Source organism: Propithecus coquereli, unplaced genomic scaffold (assembly GCF_000956105.1).
Source record: "Propithecus coquereli isolate 6110/MARCELLA unplaced genomic scaffold, Pcoq_1.0 Scaffold473, whole genome shotgun sequence".
Lineage (NCBI taxonomy): Eukaryota > Metazoa > Chordata > Mammalia > Primates > Indriidae > Propithecus > Propithecus coquereli.
This window is the reverse complement of record NW_012150541.1, coordinates 838,597-855,165: the sequence shown is the minus strand read 5'-3', so window position 1 is coordinate 855,165 and position 16,569 is coordinate 838,597. Positions and strand designations below refer to the sequence as shown.

Sequence of the window (16,569 nt, the reverse complement as noted above, 5' to 3'; positions counted from 1 at the left end):
CCGGCGCGGAGCGGGGTGTTCACAGCCAGCCCAGCGGGTTAGAGAGGGACCCGGTGGGGGAGGAGCCCCCACTGCACCGAAACCTTGTGAGGAGCCTTTGAAAGTGTGGCCCTGACTGGCGGCTGTGAAGTGTTACTAAAAGAAGAAAATAATACAGCCGTTATCTGAAATTGCGAATTAGCACTCTGATGTGAAAAGAAGACTTGAGAATGTCAAATAGCTACAACAGAGGAAAGACTGGAAATTCTTGGTTGTATGGATTTGCCAAATCAGAATAAAGATTTAATGCTGCTGGACCAGAAATGGCCGATATCCCACATCGACAGAAGGGTTTCCCCCTCCGAGTTACCGATGCTGCGACAATAAGGCATTGTGAAGCGTGCATGTACGCGGACGTGATCAGATGTCCCCTTGCTATGGAAATAAGGAGTTGGGGGGGTCCTAGGGCCTCGTTAGAGATTGCAGGTGTGTGTGGATAAACTGCAACTTTGTTGATTTAGTTAACTATTTAAAGTATATTATTAAATAAATTTTTAAAGCACTGTCAGATCATCAGTATGTGCCGCAGCTTAGAGATCTAACAAGATCCAGTGGCAATGGGGTGAGAACGTGATTTTTAATATAACCCTCAGCTGATGCATTTTTGAAGGGGCCTGTCCTCTTTCAAAATCATCACTTTTTGAGTCTACTTGTTTTCCAGTGCTTCTCTGCTCACTCTAGCCATTGTTTGATCTGGTGTTCAGAGCTAAATTATTTGAAAATCATTCCCGTGGCTTCCCAGCCATGCCTCATTTTTTACCCTAACGGTCCTGTATTGCTTGGTTTGACCCCCCACTGAATTCACAGCCCTGGTTCTGAATGACTTTTTCCTCTTTCTGAAGGCCGACACCTTCCGTGGCTAAATGGTTGAGAGCCATGAGGAAATTCAAAGGAAGAGTGGTCCTTATTTTCCCAAACTTGGAATTAAGATTTACTTCTTTGGTTAAAAAAAATGTTGACTTTAATTTGAAGGATGAATGAATAAATGAATTTAAGAAGCATCTGTTCAGTGTTTACTATGGGTACTTTATTGTGGATCAGACACAGTGCTAGGCACTTGGGACAGGTACTTGGACAGGGTGTGGTCCTTGGTCTCATGTTGTTCTTAGATGGCTGGGGACAGACCCACACAAGCAAGGTGGGGAAATGTGGGTGGGGTATTGCTTCTGCAAACACAATGGGGGTGTCTAGGCCAGCAGGGGTTGGGGGGGCTGGAAGAGATCCCAGGAGAGACCAGCAGCTCGTAAGGAAGCAGCATAAGGAGGAAAAGTCCAGCAAGTGTGTGAGCTCCAGCAAAGTTCCCAGAGTCAGCTTCCTCCCGGGACCAGCCCACCCAGGAGGCCCAGGAGGGCCAGTGCCTGGGGCCCACAATGTTTTTAGGACCTATGAAAATATTTTAAATTTTTTTAAATCAGAAGAACATAATCCAGCCTGGATTATATTTGTCTTTATACCAACATAGTCATAAGATGCACGTTTTTATATTCTTTTTAAAAAAGGGATTATTATAATTTTTCTGAAGGAAGGGGCCCATGGAGATAAAACTGCCTTTGACTCATGAAAGCTGTGGTGTGGCCTTGCTTCTGGCTGACCATCTTAGCGACGTCCTGGAGTTGTCCCAGGTGAAGATAAGAGAGTTGGGTCTTACCCTCATGCTGGGACAGTCCCTGACTAACAATTGTCCAGTAGAGCATGGTGACAATGCCTGCCACCCTGGGTTGCTTGCCGCATGCCTGGCACGGACCCAACACATAGTAGGTGCTATTGCCATTCGAGTTCAAAGTCAAAGACTGTTCTTCAGCTCCTGCCACTCTACTGGCAGTTGATTCTTGCGGCTGCTCAGAGAAATTCCATGTTTATCATATATGCTCAGCTGAGGAGCCAAAGGAGCTCTTTATTTTGAAGTGAGATAAGGTTTCATCTTTGACAGGTGTCTTTTCTGTAATGCTGACATCTTTCTTAAGTAGCAACTTCCTGCAGAATCTCTCCGAGCAGCCTGGCAGCTGGCAGCCACGCTGGCAGCCCCAAACCGCCCCACAGGTTCTCTAAGTGCTGCCAAGTCAGGGAGGCACAGTTGAGGCCTCCTGCACCACGTGCGAAACCGTAAGAATGTCCTATTTTCTGCCTGTGAGCCCCCGCCTTCCTCCCAGAGCATCATATGTGAATGTAAAGGAAACAAACAATCTGACCTGTAGATGTGTTGATTCTTTAGACTGCATTGGCCAATCTTGAACAGGCGTTCGTGGAAAATAAGTAAAATAATTCTTAAAGGAATAAAATTCAAAAGTCCTCACAAATCTTTCAAAACCAGGTTATTGGTGCTATCCAGATACGAGGTTGAAGTCAGCTGCTGGGGGTCCTCCCAGTTTGTGGCTGCCCAGTGGGGACAGCCTGGGGGACAGAGAAGGGCAGATGTGGGTGATTCCGCTTCACTGAAGCTGGCCGGAGGCCCGCTGCCTCTTTGCTCCCTTTCCTCTAGAACTGCCTCCACCTCATGGTAAGAATCCCAAAACCATATTATAGTACACCCCTTCTCCACCTTGTCCATTCTTGAGGCTTCACCCAGAAATCTGTATTTACAAGAAGAAAAAATATGCAACCACTAAACAAATTTCAGGGCTGATAAATCCCCTAAGAATCATGCACTGTCAAGGAAGGAGGAAGTAGTGCCAAGAAACCAGAAAAAACTTCTTAAAATTTACGAGGCAAGTCCCGGAAGGGATGGTCAGGGTTTTCTGGGGCAGACTCCGGCTCCTCCGTGGCCTCCTGGCAGCAGCGGGCAGCAGGTGCGTGGGATCCGGGTGGGACTCCTCCCCGGGCCAGACTCCCGCCTCTCTCGCTGCAGACCCACCATGGCTGTTCCTGTTGCCGAGTTCTTGAGCCGGCAGCCTGAGGCAGGCTGGCAGAGCTCTGGCTGCTGGGGAGAGGCTGCGGGTGGCAGGGCTGTCCGGTGGGGGCCCCGCCCCGGTGCACTCCCTGAGTCCAGGAGGCTGCAGTGGCAGCTGCTGGGAGAGGAAATGTCCTATTGCGGCAGAGCCTGGCACTGGGCCTGGGGGTCTGCTCCGGAGGGAAGAGCGGGCATTCTCCCCTCCCCAGGAATCTTCAAAGTAAACAGAGGCCCGAAGCGGGACCTGCCCTGAGTCCCGCGGGGAGATGAACAGAACGCGGCCGGCGCTGTGGAGAGGTGCGTGGAGCATGTGGGGCGGGACGTGGGGTCGGCGGGAGACTCTCGGGTCCACTGTCAGGAACCTAAATCCCACCTTCTCTTCCTCCTGGGGGCTTCTCACAGCTTTCCGGCCTCTCCGGCCAGTTCGATCAAGGCTGTAATCCGGCACTTATCATGGTCAACGACAAAGAGCTCCGATACTTTTTCCACCTAAACTACACGTCACAGCAGGGGAAGCGAGTTTTAAAGGACTTTGCCAGTTCGATCTGATCTCGATACTCTTTGCAGGGCTCACCGCTCCTTCCACGGGCACAGGAGACTCTGAAAGGTCACCGGTTAGAAGACGTTTCCCAGGCACCTGAGCACAGCTGCTGTGTATCCTGAGACCGTTAAATAAGGCAACCTCTGTCACCGTCAGGCACGCTCCTCTTGCCACCCCACCGCTGAGCGGAGCGTGAGTGCCGCGCCAAGAAGGCAGAGCGACCGTTTAAGGGATTCCATGCAATTCAGCAAGTGAAGGCCACAGAAAGCCTTTCCAGTTCCTGAGAGAAGGAAGAGGTCAGAGGAGGTCATCGTCCTCTCTCCCCTCCCCTGACTCTGTCCACAGTGAAAACCCGGCGGACGGGACGGTAGGAATTCTCAGATACACAGAAAGGGCGCGAGAGCAGAGGGGCTCAGCCTCTCTCCTCACTCTCTGGACGGACTGCATCCTTACGCCAGACCGGGACGTGTGGCCACAGAATAGAAACTGCAGCTCAGTGTTTTCTCAGCCAGAAAGAGGGACTAAGACAGCTCTCCCAGGTCTCCACCAGCCGTCAGGCAGAGAGGGAGGGACCCAGAAGTTCCTGTTGCTCCCAGGGGAAGACGTGGAAGGCACTTGGGCATTGAAAGCCATCATCCTAGCGTTGGGTGGCCAGAGCAGGGAAGGACGGGCCCCTTCCCGAGGCTGCAGGCTGAGCAAGCTGGGGGCAGATGGAATTGTCAGGACGGGGGTGCCAGGAGAGGAGGACACACCAGTCTGGGACGACTACGGGACACCCCCGTTCCAGGCAGGGCCAGCCTCCACACAGGAATCCCTGCCAGCAGCCCAGGGCGGCTCCTCCTTACCCAGGTGCCTCTGGGAGAGGCGGCAGGAGAAACCCCAGAGACGGGGCCCTTACCCAACTCACTGGTGACCCAAAGGCAGCTGTTGAAACAGAAGGAGACCCTTAGTGGCAACCAATTACCTGTAAATGGCAGGTTTAAAACATTCCAGATGTCCCCTCTCTCCAGAGAATCCTGATATGATCCTGAAAAGGAAGAAAATGGGGAACACAGAGCAGCAATAGTCACCCGCTCATCTGCCTCTGTGTCTCCGCTGCTCCATTTGTAAAATAAAAAGAAACATTCCCAATTATACAAAGGTATTTTAAGGACCAGATGTCTGAAAGTGCTTTTACAAAAAACGAATGTGCTATCCAAATGCAAGATCAAACACACGCTCCTGTCGCTGTTTTTCCGATTGGAGCCCCACCGGCAAATCCTCTGTGTACCGTTGTGCTTTTCTTGCAGCATAGAGAAGAAAACAGGTGACAGGGATCAGCAGATCCCTCCCACCACAGTGTAGAATCTGTAGATCCCAGGGACAAAGCCTCAGTTGACAGAGGAAGGGGCAGGGAGTAAAGACAGGAGCCCCCTCCCACCCCTGAGCCTCCCCTTCCCTGGGGCAGTGATCCAGTGCTCGTCTCCCAGCTTGGTAAGATTTTCTGATGAAGCAACCGCATAGCCGAGCCTTCCTCTCTCTTCTCTGCCCCCACATGCCCACACTTCTCAGGTATTTAATTTTCCCTCTGGCCGGCATCTGACCCATATTTCAAATTTTTCTCTGTTAAACATCTGACAAGATAAGAAGAAATGACACATATATTTAGAGCAAATGAGATGCTTTTATTGGGCTCAGCAACCTTCCATTTGTTCAGGAGTGAATTGTAGTGTCTGTTACTAATTGTATGGTTAAAATATTAGTTGGATGCCCTTGAAATTTTTACAGGCAACTGATTTATCATCAGTCAAGCATGCCAGGCAATCACACAACAGCAGTTCACTCCAAACCCAAACTACACGTAGTCTAGATTTCGTATTTATAACTGGGCTTTAACGTCTATTTTTACAGGGAAATTAAATATACTTAACATTTACGGATAACTTCAGAATTCTAAATAAAATAATTGAAAAATGGATTTTAAAAAGTGCCGAAAATAACAAGAGTTTGAGTTACATACAAATTTATCTCACCCTGCTTAGGAGTCTGAGATTCAGAAAGCTCTATCTTTCAGAGGTAATGACATGAAATTATTTTAGCCGGGAGATCAGGATGATTTTGTAGGCCAAAGCAGAAGCTTCCAGTAGATAAAGTTTCAAGTGCCTGGTATTTATTTGTCCATGAATACAACCCTAATAAAAGACTGTAAAGTTTAAATGGGTACATAGTTGGAAAATAACTGTGGTGCTCATAAAAACTAGATAGTAGAATACATGGACGAGAGGTCTAAAACCTTGGGGAAAAAGATTAGGAGAGAGGTGGAAAGTGAGAACATGTTCAGCAGGTGCATCCTAAGAGATAGGATTTATGGGCATCTCTGGGTCCTGGGGGGCTGCGTCCAGGGAGGAGCCTTCACTCAGCAAATGTAGCAGTCCCGAGCCTGTCCGTGAGGGAGCCCAGGCTAAGCTCTCAGGGATGTGAGCTGGTGGGGCCAGGTGAGGGTTGCTCCCTTCCCTCTCACCTGCTCTCTGCATCACCGCAGTCGGAAATCATCCTGGAAACCGCTGTCATGTTGGCTGCTGCAAAGAGCATTCTTGAAAACGCTTCCGTCGGGAGGCCGCCCTGTCTCTGGCAGGACAAGGTGCTTTATAACAGGATTTCTCCTTTTCACGGTGATTCCTTTAGAAAGGCCACTCGCTTGTTCAGAAAGAGCCATCTGCTATACACCAGGCACCTAAACAATAAACTATAAATACCACATCACTGATTAATGGAATTTACTAAACAGAGTGCCATTGATGATACAATGAAACTATGCCTAATATAACATCTGCCTTCTTAAAAACAAATTCAGAGTATCATTAAAATAAAACCAAAGTGCAAGAAAAATAGGACCATATGTAGAAGTTTGTAACTAAGAACATATGTCAGTGAAAAGAAAACCTAATAGCATATTTTATTACTAATTGTTTAAACCAACATGTAGCATATAAACCTTTGTCCCCAGTACTGCTGCCTTTCATGGTGCCCAAAATAAGAAGCATATTTCATTGGATTCGAGACTCTATCAATTATAAGATGCACTGTTATTTTATGCACCATCAATAAAGAAAAATATGCTGCCAATTCACTGTGACACTACGATTGTGTGCCTGCCCCGCCTGTCCACCTCGGCCAGGAGACCGCGTAGAGCTCATCTCTGGAATAGCGGTTCTCAACTAGCGGTGTTTTGCACCCCCTTCCCAGAGGGGACATCTGGCAGTGTCTAGAGACATTTTTGGTCGTCACAGCTGGGGTGTCGGTAGCACTGCTATCTACTGAGTAGAAACCAGGGCTGCTGCTAAACATCCTACAATACACGGGGCAGCTCCCAGCCACCAATGCTCATCAGCCCAAAATGTCAACAGTGCTGGTGTTGAGACATGTGCTCTGGGACAAACAAGGAGACTTGCTGGCACTGTTTATGTTCCCCGACGATGAGTACCATCACCTTCTGGATTTTTTTTTTTTTTTTTGGCCTTTCGTTTTCGTAGAACGTTGATCTTAAGCACTGAGCCCATTCAGAATGCATATATGGAAACTGTCACAAAGGATCTTGGGAGGAACCATGAGTTGGAGCGATGATTTATTTCAATAAATTAACCTAAGCTCCGCACAAGCCTTTATTTCTTCTTCTCTAGAATAAAACCAGAAAATGCACTTAGACACGTTCTGCATTTTAATTATACTTTCAGAGGATATAACGGTTGCGTGAATTAAGAAGCAGTAAAATTAAATCGATTTTTCCATACATGTAGAAAGATGCGGGGCTTAATGTGTCTTATAATTAGGGATAAGGAAATCAATTGCAGAATTTTTTTTTTAAGATACTAAAACCCTAAATTGCATTGACCTGCTGGCCTTTTCCAGCTTGTTGTTTGTTCCCCTAAAATCATTTTAACACCTTTCCAAGTCCTAGTTTTAGCAAGTTACTAAACCCAGTAGCGATAAAGTTGGCCCTTGTAGGAAGTTTCTTGGTGTTATAACAGGAAGCTATGGCAATTGGAAAAGGCCTTTTTTTGATCTTTTCAGTCCAAAATATGTCTGACTTGACGTACTTGAACTTCTGAGGGGTGATTCAGAAAGTCTCGGAACACTTCAGGGTTGACCAATGAGAAGCAAAGGTCACAAAGAATTTGCTCCTTCCATCTTGCTTTCACCGCGACGTCGGGAGGAAATATGTGAAAAGGGCTTGGGTGACTCGGAGACAGCTCCATCGTGACAAATAACAGGCTCAGCTTTCAAGGAGATGTCTGACAAATTCCAAGACGGAGACAGGTGCTGACCTTCACTGTAGGTGTTGTTGACAACGGGTCTTTGCGTGTTTTAATTGTACTGTAATATACGTTAGACATCACGCTACAGAAACATCACCAAGAGCCAGTCCAGTTCCAGGCAAAACCCTGGGGGGCCTGTGTTGGGCAGAATTTTCTGGAGGCTCCTGCCTCTCTAGTCCTGTTTCTGCCCTCTACAGAGGCGTACGGCCAGCAGCCACCTACAGTTTTAAGCATCTAGCGCACCCTCCCTCCCTCCCTCCTTTCCTCTCTCTCACTCTCCATCTCCAGGCTCTGATTTCTGGCGTGGGCGGCTTTCTCTACGCAGTAGATGCTCCCCCCACCCCCGCGTCTCTAGGCACACCTAGTCCACATGGTATAATTTTTTACAGCTTTGCTTTTATCATAGTTAATAGTGCACCTTACTTAAGGAATCAAATTATTTTAAGAGACACTTTTGTGAAAACAGCAGTCTCTGCTCCTTTTTCAATTTTCTCCCCCAGAATCATCATTTTCAACCTTTTCAGCTGACAGTCTTTCTATTTATCTGTAAATAACATGGTGCATTTTTATTTTTCATGTTTCATCATTATATCTTGAATTCCCTTTATGGAAGTCAGGCAACTCGCTCACCACAGAAATATCCCCTTTCCTGCATCCAGCTCCCGCTGTGGTTCAATTACTCTTCTGGCTAGATCATTATTCAATAATTACGTTATTATAACTGTGTAAATGCCACTCCCAGCTGAGTCAAGTAGTTACTGTGATTACATTTCTTTCCTATATAGCATTGTTTTCATCAGAGTGAATATGTGTCCCTCTTTCTTTTCTCTGCAGAAATGTCATTCAATCCGCAGTTCCTCAAATTGCCTAATTCTCTTCTCACGACATCTGGACATTCTGTGACTTTTACCCTTTTGCAGAAGTCTCTGTCAGAGTCTTCAACCTATATCAGTCCGATTTCTCACCCTCTAGGGCTGGTACAGATCTCATTGCAGATCTCTCTTTATTGTCATCCTGAAATTTTTCTTCATTTGTCTCCTACATTCATCGCCTGTTATGTGTATCTCACGTTTTTCACTCTATAGGTTTATATACTTGTTTTGGTGGAGCACATCCTGTAGTAGCTTCCTGAGAAAGCGTTGGTGAGCAGTACAATTTTGCCATTTCACATATTTGAAAATGGCAATTATAATCTTAATGGGGAGGAATAAATTCTGGTTATTTCTGAATTGTTGGCAATAAATTCTAGATTGAAAGAAATTTTTTCTCCAGGATTTTGAAGGCATTGTTCCATTGTCTTCTACGCTCCCAGTGTTATTTTTGAGAAGTGCAAAATATTTCTGACTTCTGAGACTTTGCAGGGCATCTAGAAGCTGGTAAGATCCAATTTGCTAAATTTCATGATGGGGACCTTGGTATGGGTTGAATTTTATCCATTGAGCTGGACACATGGCGAGTCCTTTCCATCTGGAAAGTCACAACATTCTGTTGTGGAAAATGTTCTTAAATCTTTATTGATGATTCTTTTCCCCTTTGTTTTTCTACTCTCTTTTCTAGAATTTCTATTGTTTCTCTGTTGAATCTACAAGACTATTCTTATTCTTTTGTTATCTTAATCTTTCTCTTCTGTCTTTTTTTCTCTAGTGTCTGGGAGATTTATTTAACCTTATCTTTTAATCCTTCTACTGAGTTTTTTTATAGTTTCAATTTTCATGAGCTTTTTTCTAATCCTCAAATGTTTCCCTTTTTATAGCTTTCTTTTCTTGTTTTATAGATACAATATCTTCTCTTTTATCTTTGAGAATATTAGGGTTTTTTTTTTTTTAAGTTTTCCTCTGCTGCATTTTCTCTTATTTCCTTCAAGTTATTTTTTATTCTGTTTGTTTTGGTCTCTATTTTTCCTGATTAATTATTGTTGCCGTAGGCTTCTCTCACACCTTCTTTGTTCTTATTGGGTTATGACTTTTTAAGTGTCCTTCATTCATTTCAGCTGTGTCTGTGGATTTTCTGTTTATATTTAAGAGTGGGGCACCAGAAAGTCTGTGGAAGGAGTTTGTGTGTTATCGGGAATTGTCAACTGTGGACTTTGGTGGATTGCAGTTAGCTGAAATGTTTTTATTAGGAAAACCTGGTGTCTGTATCTCTAGGCTTTTCCTCCTCTTGGGTTCCTCAGAGAAGGATCTTCCATTCCCTTGTCCTGAGGGCAAAGACCATTTGGCAGGGTGCTGAGAGTGGTGTCCAGGAAGAGATCATAGGTCTTGGCACAGAGTTGAATACTTGTTCAGCGTTTGCTTTTAGAAGGGCATCTCTCACTCCTCCATGCCAGAGTCTCTCATCGGGAGACCTGTGTTTCACCCTCTCCTTAGGATAAACCTGTCGTCTTCTGCCAAGTCCAGGGAGTGGATGGCGTCTGGAAACGGGAACTGGAAAAGGGATATGGTGTTGATTGAGCTGATTCTTAAACAAACCTCCACTGAATCCTTCTCTTTGGTGTCACCTTCACCACATGCAGTAAAAAATTAACTAGTTTCATGAAAACTTGAGTCTGTTGAGGGTCTTTTAATAAGTACCTTTCTCAGGTCTACTTAGTCAATTGTTCATCACTTAACAAAATGTTGTTGCTGTCATCTCCTTTTTCATCTTTTTTGGTTTTATTTTAGCTGGATTTAGGGGAGAAACGAAAAGTACACGTGTGTTCAGTCCCTAGTGTTCTTAAGGTCCTTTGTCTCCTCATGTCCACATGATGTCCCCAAAGAACTCTGACCAAAGGTGTTTGGAGCACTTGCCCCAGCCCCTAACCTGGCACTATCCCTATGATCTGGGTTCTCTTGAGGGTCTGGGTCACCTGCTTTTCTTTGTGATAGAAAAACTGTGACTATATGATTGACTACTGCATGGAAATCATATGAATGGCAGTTCCCAAAAGAAAGGAATGCAGTGCTGACAAGTAGGCAGCAAATGCCCCAGACACAGGGCAGTTCTGTCCTCCAAAAGGTGTTGACCTTGAGGAGGCAAGGATTATCCTAGGTTGCTTTGTATTAAAACATGTTGGCACCATCTCAGAAGCACTGGTTATCCCAGCATGAAGCACCTCCCTTGATATTTTCCTCCACTGTAAGCCTCAGCAACATCTGTTCACACTTAGTGCTCCCGGATCAATTTATTATGCAGATGTGCATTGAGGTGCAAGGACAGCAAAGCCTTCCCAGAGAAATCCCACACCCTTGGGGGGAAAAGGAGGTCAAGGCAGGCCCACCCAGAACACTGGACCTGGGGCGTTGGCAGTGCACATGGAAAGGAGGTAGACACAGTGTCCTTCCTTTATTGGGATGACTAGTGGAAAGGGAGTGGTGACATTTATTTCCCTGCTTTAACTGCTGAAGTCCTAAATTAAGGAAATCTTATGTAGCAAATTTAAATAATCTGCATACATTGTCAAGTAGATGCTTTTTATTCTGGTAGGGATTTCTTTTGTGTTAGTCTCTGAAACAAGATGTCTGGGGCATTCCAGGAAATAATGTCATTTTTCTTAAGGGTTTAAACGCTAAGCTAAAAGAAAACTTTTGTTTCCTTTTGAGACCTCTGGCGTCTATGTCACAATGATGCATCCCAGAAGACAATGCTTTTGAAGGACACTCTTAATGGCAAACTTTAAATGAAGTCAATACCTGGTATCTCCATGACAATGCCTATATGCTATTGTCCTTTTCATACTTAGCAAGAACAAAAGGCCACAGCCAGACCAATTAGTCACATAAGATGGGACATGATGACATTTTTACTCCAGAACTTTTCTGGTATAAAAGGGCCACCTAAGGAGGATTCTGACAGTAAGTGTGAGGAATTTGGCAATAAAACCACCTATCTGTGCAGATTTGGGGACGTCCAAAATGATTAGGTAAAAGGCTGAATTTTTTCGCAAAGAAATGTTGAGTTTTTATATGCTTTTTTACTTATACTTGCCTAAATGAGACTAAATCTTTGTGTTATTTTTTCCATTCTGCAGCTCGTTAAAAATCAACCTTATCTTGGTTCTGTCGCTGTCCACCATGGCTGTGCTCTGGTGTTATCCTATCCCGTCTTCTAAGGTGAGTGTTTGGCCTCTACTTTTGATGCTTGAATAGATGACCAGAATTGTAGGGTATGTAGACTCAAAATAATCTCAAAGAATATGTGACAGAAAAGTAATTTCCTTTATTATTAGAGTTTTCACTACAAAAGTGTAAGCAGATTGAAGAAATTAGTAAAAGGAAGCATTTATGTAAAAATAAGTAATAGTGGACTATATCAAACTTTGTTCTGAATAATTTAGGGGTTGTCTCCTGCATAGGGAAATATTCACTTCAGTGTGAAATGTTAAGTATTTTGCCCATGACAAATTATTTGTTCTATATGCATTCACTTGTAATCAAAATGAACGTTTAACCATTGAAACTATATTAAAAATACAATGATTATTTTTCAAAAATGCTGAATTTCCTAAATTTACAGTAATAGGGACTTTTTTTCAAATGCAGAATATAGACACAATGTTAGGTCTCAATAAAATATCACATGAAATATTAATTCATATATTTATTCAACAGTATTGATGAAGCTTCCATGTTCATTGAACTGTTTCAGACATTCAGAAAATAAATGTCTTTCTTTGGAATATCTAATGCTATTTCTATATGATATTTCAGTTGTTTTTATGTCACTATTTTAAAGTTTTAAAATATTTGTCACTGATGACGTTTTTAACTTCAACTTTTTTTCACTAAAATTTAACCTGTCACATTGTAATTACTAAAATCAATGTAATTTATGAAACTCCTTTTAGGATAAAGAGATGTCACATAAATCCTAAATGATAAGCGTATGTCCAAACATAATGATCTAGTTATTTATATTATTGGTCTTCTCACTAATCTTCTCATCTGTCATCTTTCTATCTCTTGTTTACTTAACATAGCTTCCTTTCTTTCCTCTTTTACTCCTATGAGCATTCAGCTCCAATTGAGTCGTTGATTCTATGAGACACCACATTGGCCAAGTTGATGAGTCACAATCCACAAATTGGTGTGTTCTCAAGAGCCTTCCTAATTACTTTCTGTTCTTTCCCCAAAGGTTTACTCATGACACTGCTGTCGAATAAGAGACACTGTGTGCAGCTTTTTCTTTTTAAATTGAGAATGTACTTTATTCTAAAATACTTATGAAACCACCTTGCCCATAAATGAAATGTTTCTCCTTTCACCATGTTTTCCGTATTTCTATTTTCACACGTGGCAACGTTGTTCCCGTGATTACCCGGTCGTGTTGTTAACGGTGTGAACAGTATTCGTGCCAACGTGATTGCTTAGGGTGAATGATTATGCAGACAAATGACGCACAGGCGCTTATAATATTTGTCGTGAACCTCATGAAGTCCATCAGCCAGGCAGACACACAGTACTATTCTGATACCGAGTCTGCCCTGGCAAGGGATGCCGTCAGTGATCTGCAAAGGGCATCAGTATCTTTTTAGGGATGTTTAGGGGTGTTTTAGGAATCTGATAACCAGAACTGATGCATTTCTTTGCAGTATATAGGTGGCATCATGAATATTTCTGGAAAGAACTGGATTGCTTCCCTTCCTGCAGTGACTCACGGGCCCCTCCCTCTAGGGATTTAAAATAGAAGACATTCTCCGTGTAGCGTTCAGATTTCCTCTGTTAACACAGGGAAATGTTCAACTAAAAGTTTTGATTGGTTTGCTCATGACCAATATTTCTGAAACTCTCTTTGACTATTCCCAGATGAAAAGGGGGGGGTGGAGACAGCCCACTTACATTTCCCGGAGTTCAGGGGAATTTGCCTGGGGAGCTCGACTGCAGCCTCTCCTGTAAACCACCCAGTCGTGGGGGAGAAGGAAGATTTTGTGCACTCTGGCCCCATTTCAACTTCCAAGTACAGTAACCCGAGACCAAACTTATTCTCCTGCACCAAGACAGAAAAATGTAAATTTTTACTCTGTAGTACGTCTGTTTATAACGAAAGCGCCCACCTCCTTCTTCCTCTTGTATAGTTCTGAACAGTCAAGAAGCCTGGGCTTGGAGTCAGATGCTACGGCTTGAATGGCTTTACTGACAAGCCATTTAATTTCCTCATTTAATACCAAGGAAATAATACTACACACTTCCTAGAGCTTTTTTCAGGAATAAAATAAGGGGATGCACCTAAAGCGTGTAGCACAAAGATCATCGATAAATCTTTGCTTTTATTATTGGTGAAATTTGTATTAGCCCTTCGTCAGTGTGTTGTAATTCTTCTGAAACCATGCAGGAGAGAAAACGTGACAAGTGTTGACAATTCCTACCCTAGTCCTGGGTGTCTTTTGGACTTGCCAGCCCTGTTACCTGGGGCATACCCTTTTGCTCTTGGTTTCTCCAGCTGCAAAATATGGGGTTGAACTGTAGGTTCTTGAAGGTGAGTTTGAGCTCTAACACTCTAGACCTGTTTCTTCTACCACTAAGCGCCCCCTACACTATCCTATGCTGTCCAGACCTTGAGTCCTTGATGAGAAACTGAACAAAGTCAAAAGATGAAGGCAGTGGTGTTCGAGGAACAAGACATCCCTACGGAGGACCTTGGCAGATGGACCAGGACGGGCCCCAAAAGGCAAGCGGTTCTGACTGAAGCCTGGAGTCTGATCATCATGGGTTGTTTTCTAAGTGAATTTAAAAAACTATTCCCAGGACTAATTAGTGCCACTTGAAATATTCTTTACAAAATAATAGCAATAAGATAACCACGTATGGTGCGTGGTATAAATACTGAGTAGCAGCAATTACGTAAGTACAAAAATTAGACAAGTGGGCAGATCACTCCAAGTATTATTGTGTATCTAAATAGAATATATATTGTGTTTTAGCAAAATTTACTCCCTTAAGAAGATTGATTATATCAGGTTTATTGTCATAACATTTTGAAAATTGTCACCATTGAAATAAACTTTTAACCCTAATGCTGAATTCTCTTTCTCTTCCCCCGTCTGAATTGCCAGGTGTCTGGAAAATCTGATTTCTTCCTCATCCTGCTGAACAGCTGCCCAACAAGGCTGGACAGGAGAGAGGGACTAGCTTTCCTAAAGCCAATTTTGGAGAAGATGTTTACGAAAAGGTCCTTTCGCAATGGAGTTGGCACAGGGGTGAAAAAAACTTCCTTTCGAAGAGCAAAATCATGAATAAGTGTGAAAAGGACTCTGGGAATTAATCTCAGGCGATGCAGAGTGTGACTGATGTGCTCAAAGTCAGTCGTATCTTTCTCATTGAGTGTCGGTGTGCTCTCAGTTCTCAAATATCTTTCCCCTCCTCGCTGGTACAGAGTTTTTTAAAAAATGTAAACGTGTCTCAAACTTCCACTTGTGAGAGAAAAAACTATTTATGTGGTCAGTGAGTAACTTTCCCAAAACGGAATGGACACATTTGCTTTCATCTTAAATTGGCCAGAATGTGTGAGCGTGTTTATAGTCATGACAGTACTGTGATTTTTTTCCCTTCCTGTAATCTCATAATACCAAATACTGCAGAATATTTCCCTTTTAGTATGGTTTTCGCAAGTGACTTAGCAGGACCTATTTTTGGGGGGTGTGCTATTTCCATTTCTACTAGAGTCTTGTGAAATTAACCGAAGTTAAGATTAGTGGTACAGCTGTATGAATCAATTGATTAACTGGTACCAGGAACAAACGTCACCAGAGCCCTTGAGATGTAATTCTTGTCTCCCTTTCCCAATTCCAAATATACTTACATATGGATTGCTGTTTTGTCTTGGAAATTTGTTGCCTTTTACAATCTTTAAAAACAGAATCGCCGCCAGTAACAACGATGACAGCAGAGAGACTGCCTGTTGCCCTGTGTAGTGTGGGGAGCTGTTTGGGAACCTGTTCCCCAAAATTGTGCTGATCAATGTCCTCTCCTTTCCCCCAGAAAGACCCATCACCCATCACATCTTCCATCAAAATTCCTGACATTGCTTTTTAAAAAAGGATAGTGCAACATTGGTTGGTATGTTTTTTCAAAATCGTAACACTAATAAATGTGTTCGTGCATGTTGGATTCTACAACATGCTCAGGGTGTTCGCTGTGAGCCACACACAGCTCCTAGGCTGGGAGCTGTGGAAGCTGCAGGATGACCTGTCCATAGTTGCTGGCTTCAGATAGAGTCACAGAGTCTTCAGAAAACAGGACCCACAGTGAGCAGGTCACGCAGTGACTAGCTAGGTCTGCGCAACCAAATCTATTTCTACAAAAAGCAGTCTTCAAGTGCGGTGTGTTGCTGAAGCTGCTAAGTATCCACCAGAAAAAAACTGAGGCCTCTGAAGGTCTTCTGCGGTCTGTTTTTGACTTTTGTGAAGGCGTGGTCCTTCCTTGGTGACAGTCACACCCGCTGTGCCCATGGCACCTCCTCCCCACCTCCTCCCCCTGCAGCTGCGTGAGAGGTCACACCCGCCCATGGACAGCACCTCAGCACTGTGGCCACCAACTCTGTTCCCAGGGCATGTGGGGCTGGGCGGGTGGGAGACCTTTGTTCAGGTGTTGAAATGGGACATCAGCCCAGAGGCGTTCTGGGACCTGGCGTGGATCTTGGAACCGTTGTCCTTGCCTGTCGATGGCAGCAGGCTGCCCTCCTGCTTGGGGGCCACAGAGTTGGCTGAGATTATTGAGATGTTTAAGAAATATCTGAAATAATAAATAAACAAAAACCTCCAAAGTGGTTGTATCTTTTTTTTCACCAAAAAAATGATGAAGTTTCCCACTGCACTCTAAGTGGGTGGACACAGA

The 16,569-nt window shown here is 43.9% G+C and overlaps 1 protein-coding gene across 1 annotated transcript; it reads left to right on the top strand.

The window, feature by feature from the left end:
- Positions 1–11,638: 11,638 nt before the first annotated feature.
- On the top strand, positions 11,639–15,001 carry NPS (neuropeptide S). Its single transcript, XM_012655352.1, has 3 exons — positions 11,639–11,660; positions 11,769–11,850; positions 14,790–15,001. The coding sequence occupies exons 1-3, from the start codon at positions 11,653–11,655 to the stop codon at positions 14,967–14,969; spliced, it is 270 nt and encodes an 89-aa protein (XP_012510806.1). The 5' UTR covers positions 11,639–11,652; the 3' UTR covers positions 14,970–15,001.
- The last annotated feature ends 1,568 nt before the right edge of the window (positions 15,002–16,569 follow it).

What these genes read in the sequence shown, in the direction of transcription:
- NPS (XM_012655352.1), top strand. An exon ending in ATCCTATCCCGTCTTCTAAG is followed by an intron (nt 11,851 to 14,789) that starts GTGAGTGTTTGG and finishes CTGAATTGCCAG; the next exon opens with GTGTCTGGAAAATCTGATTT.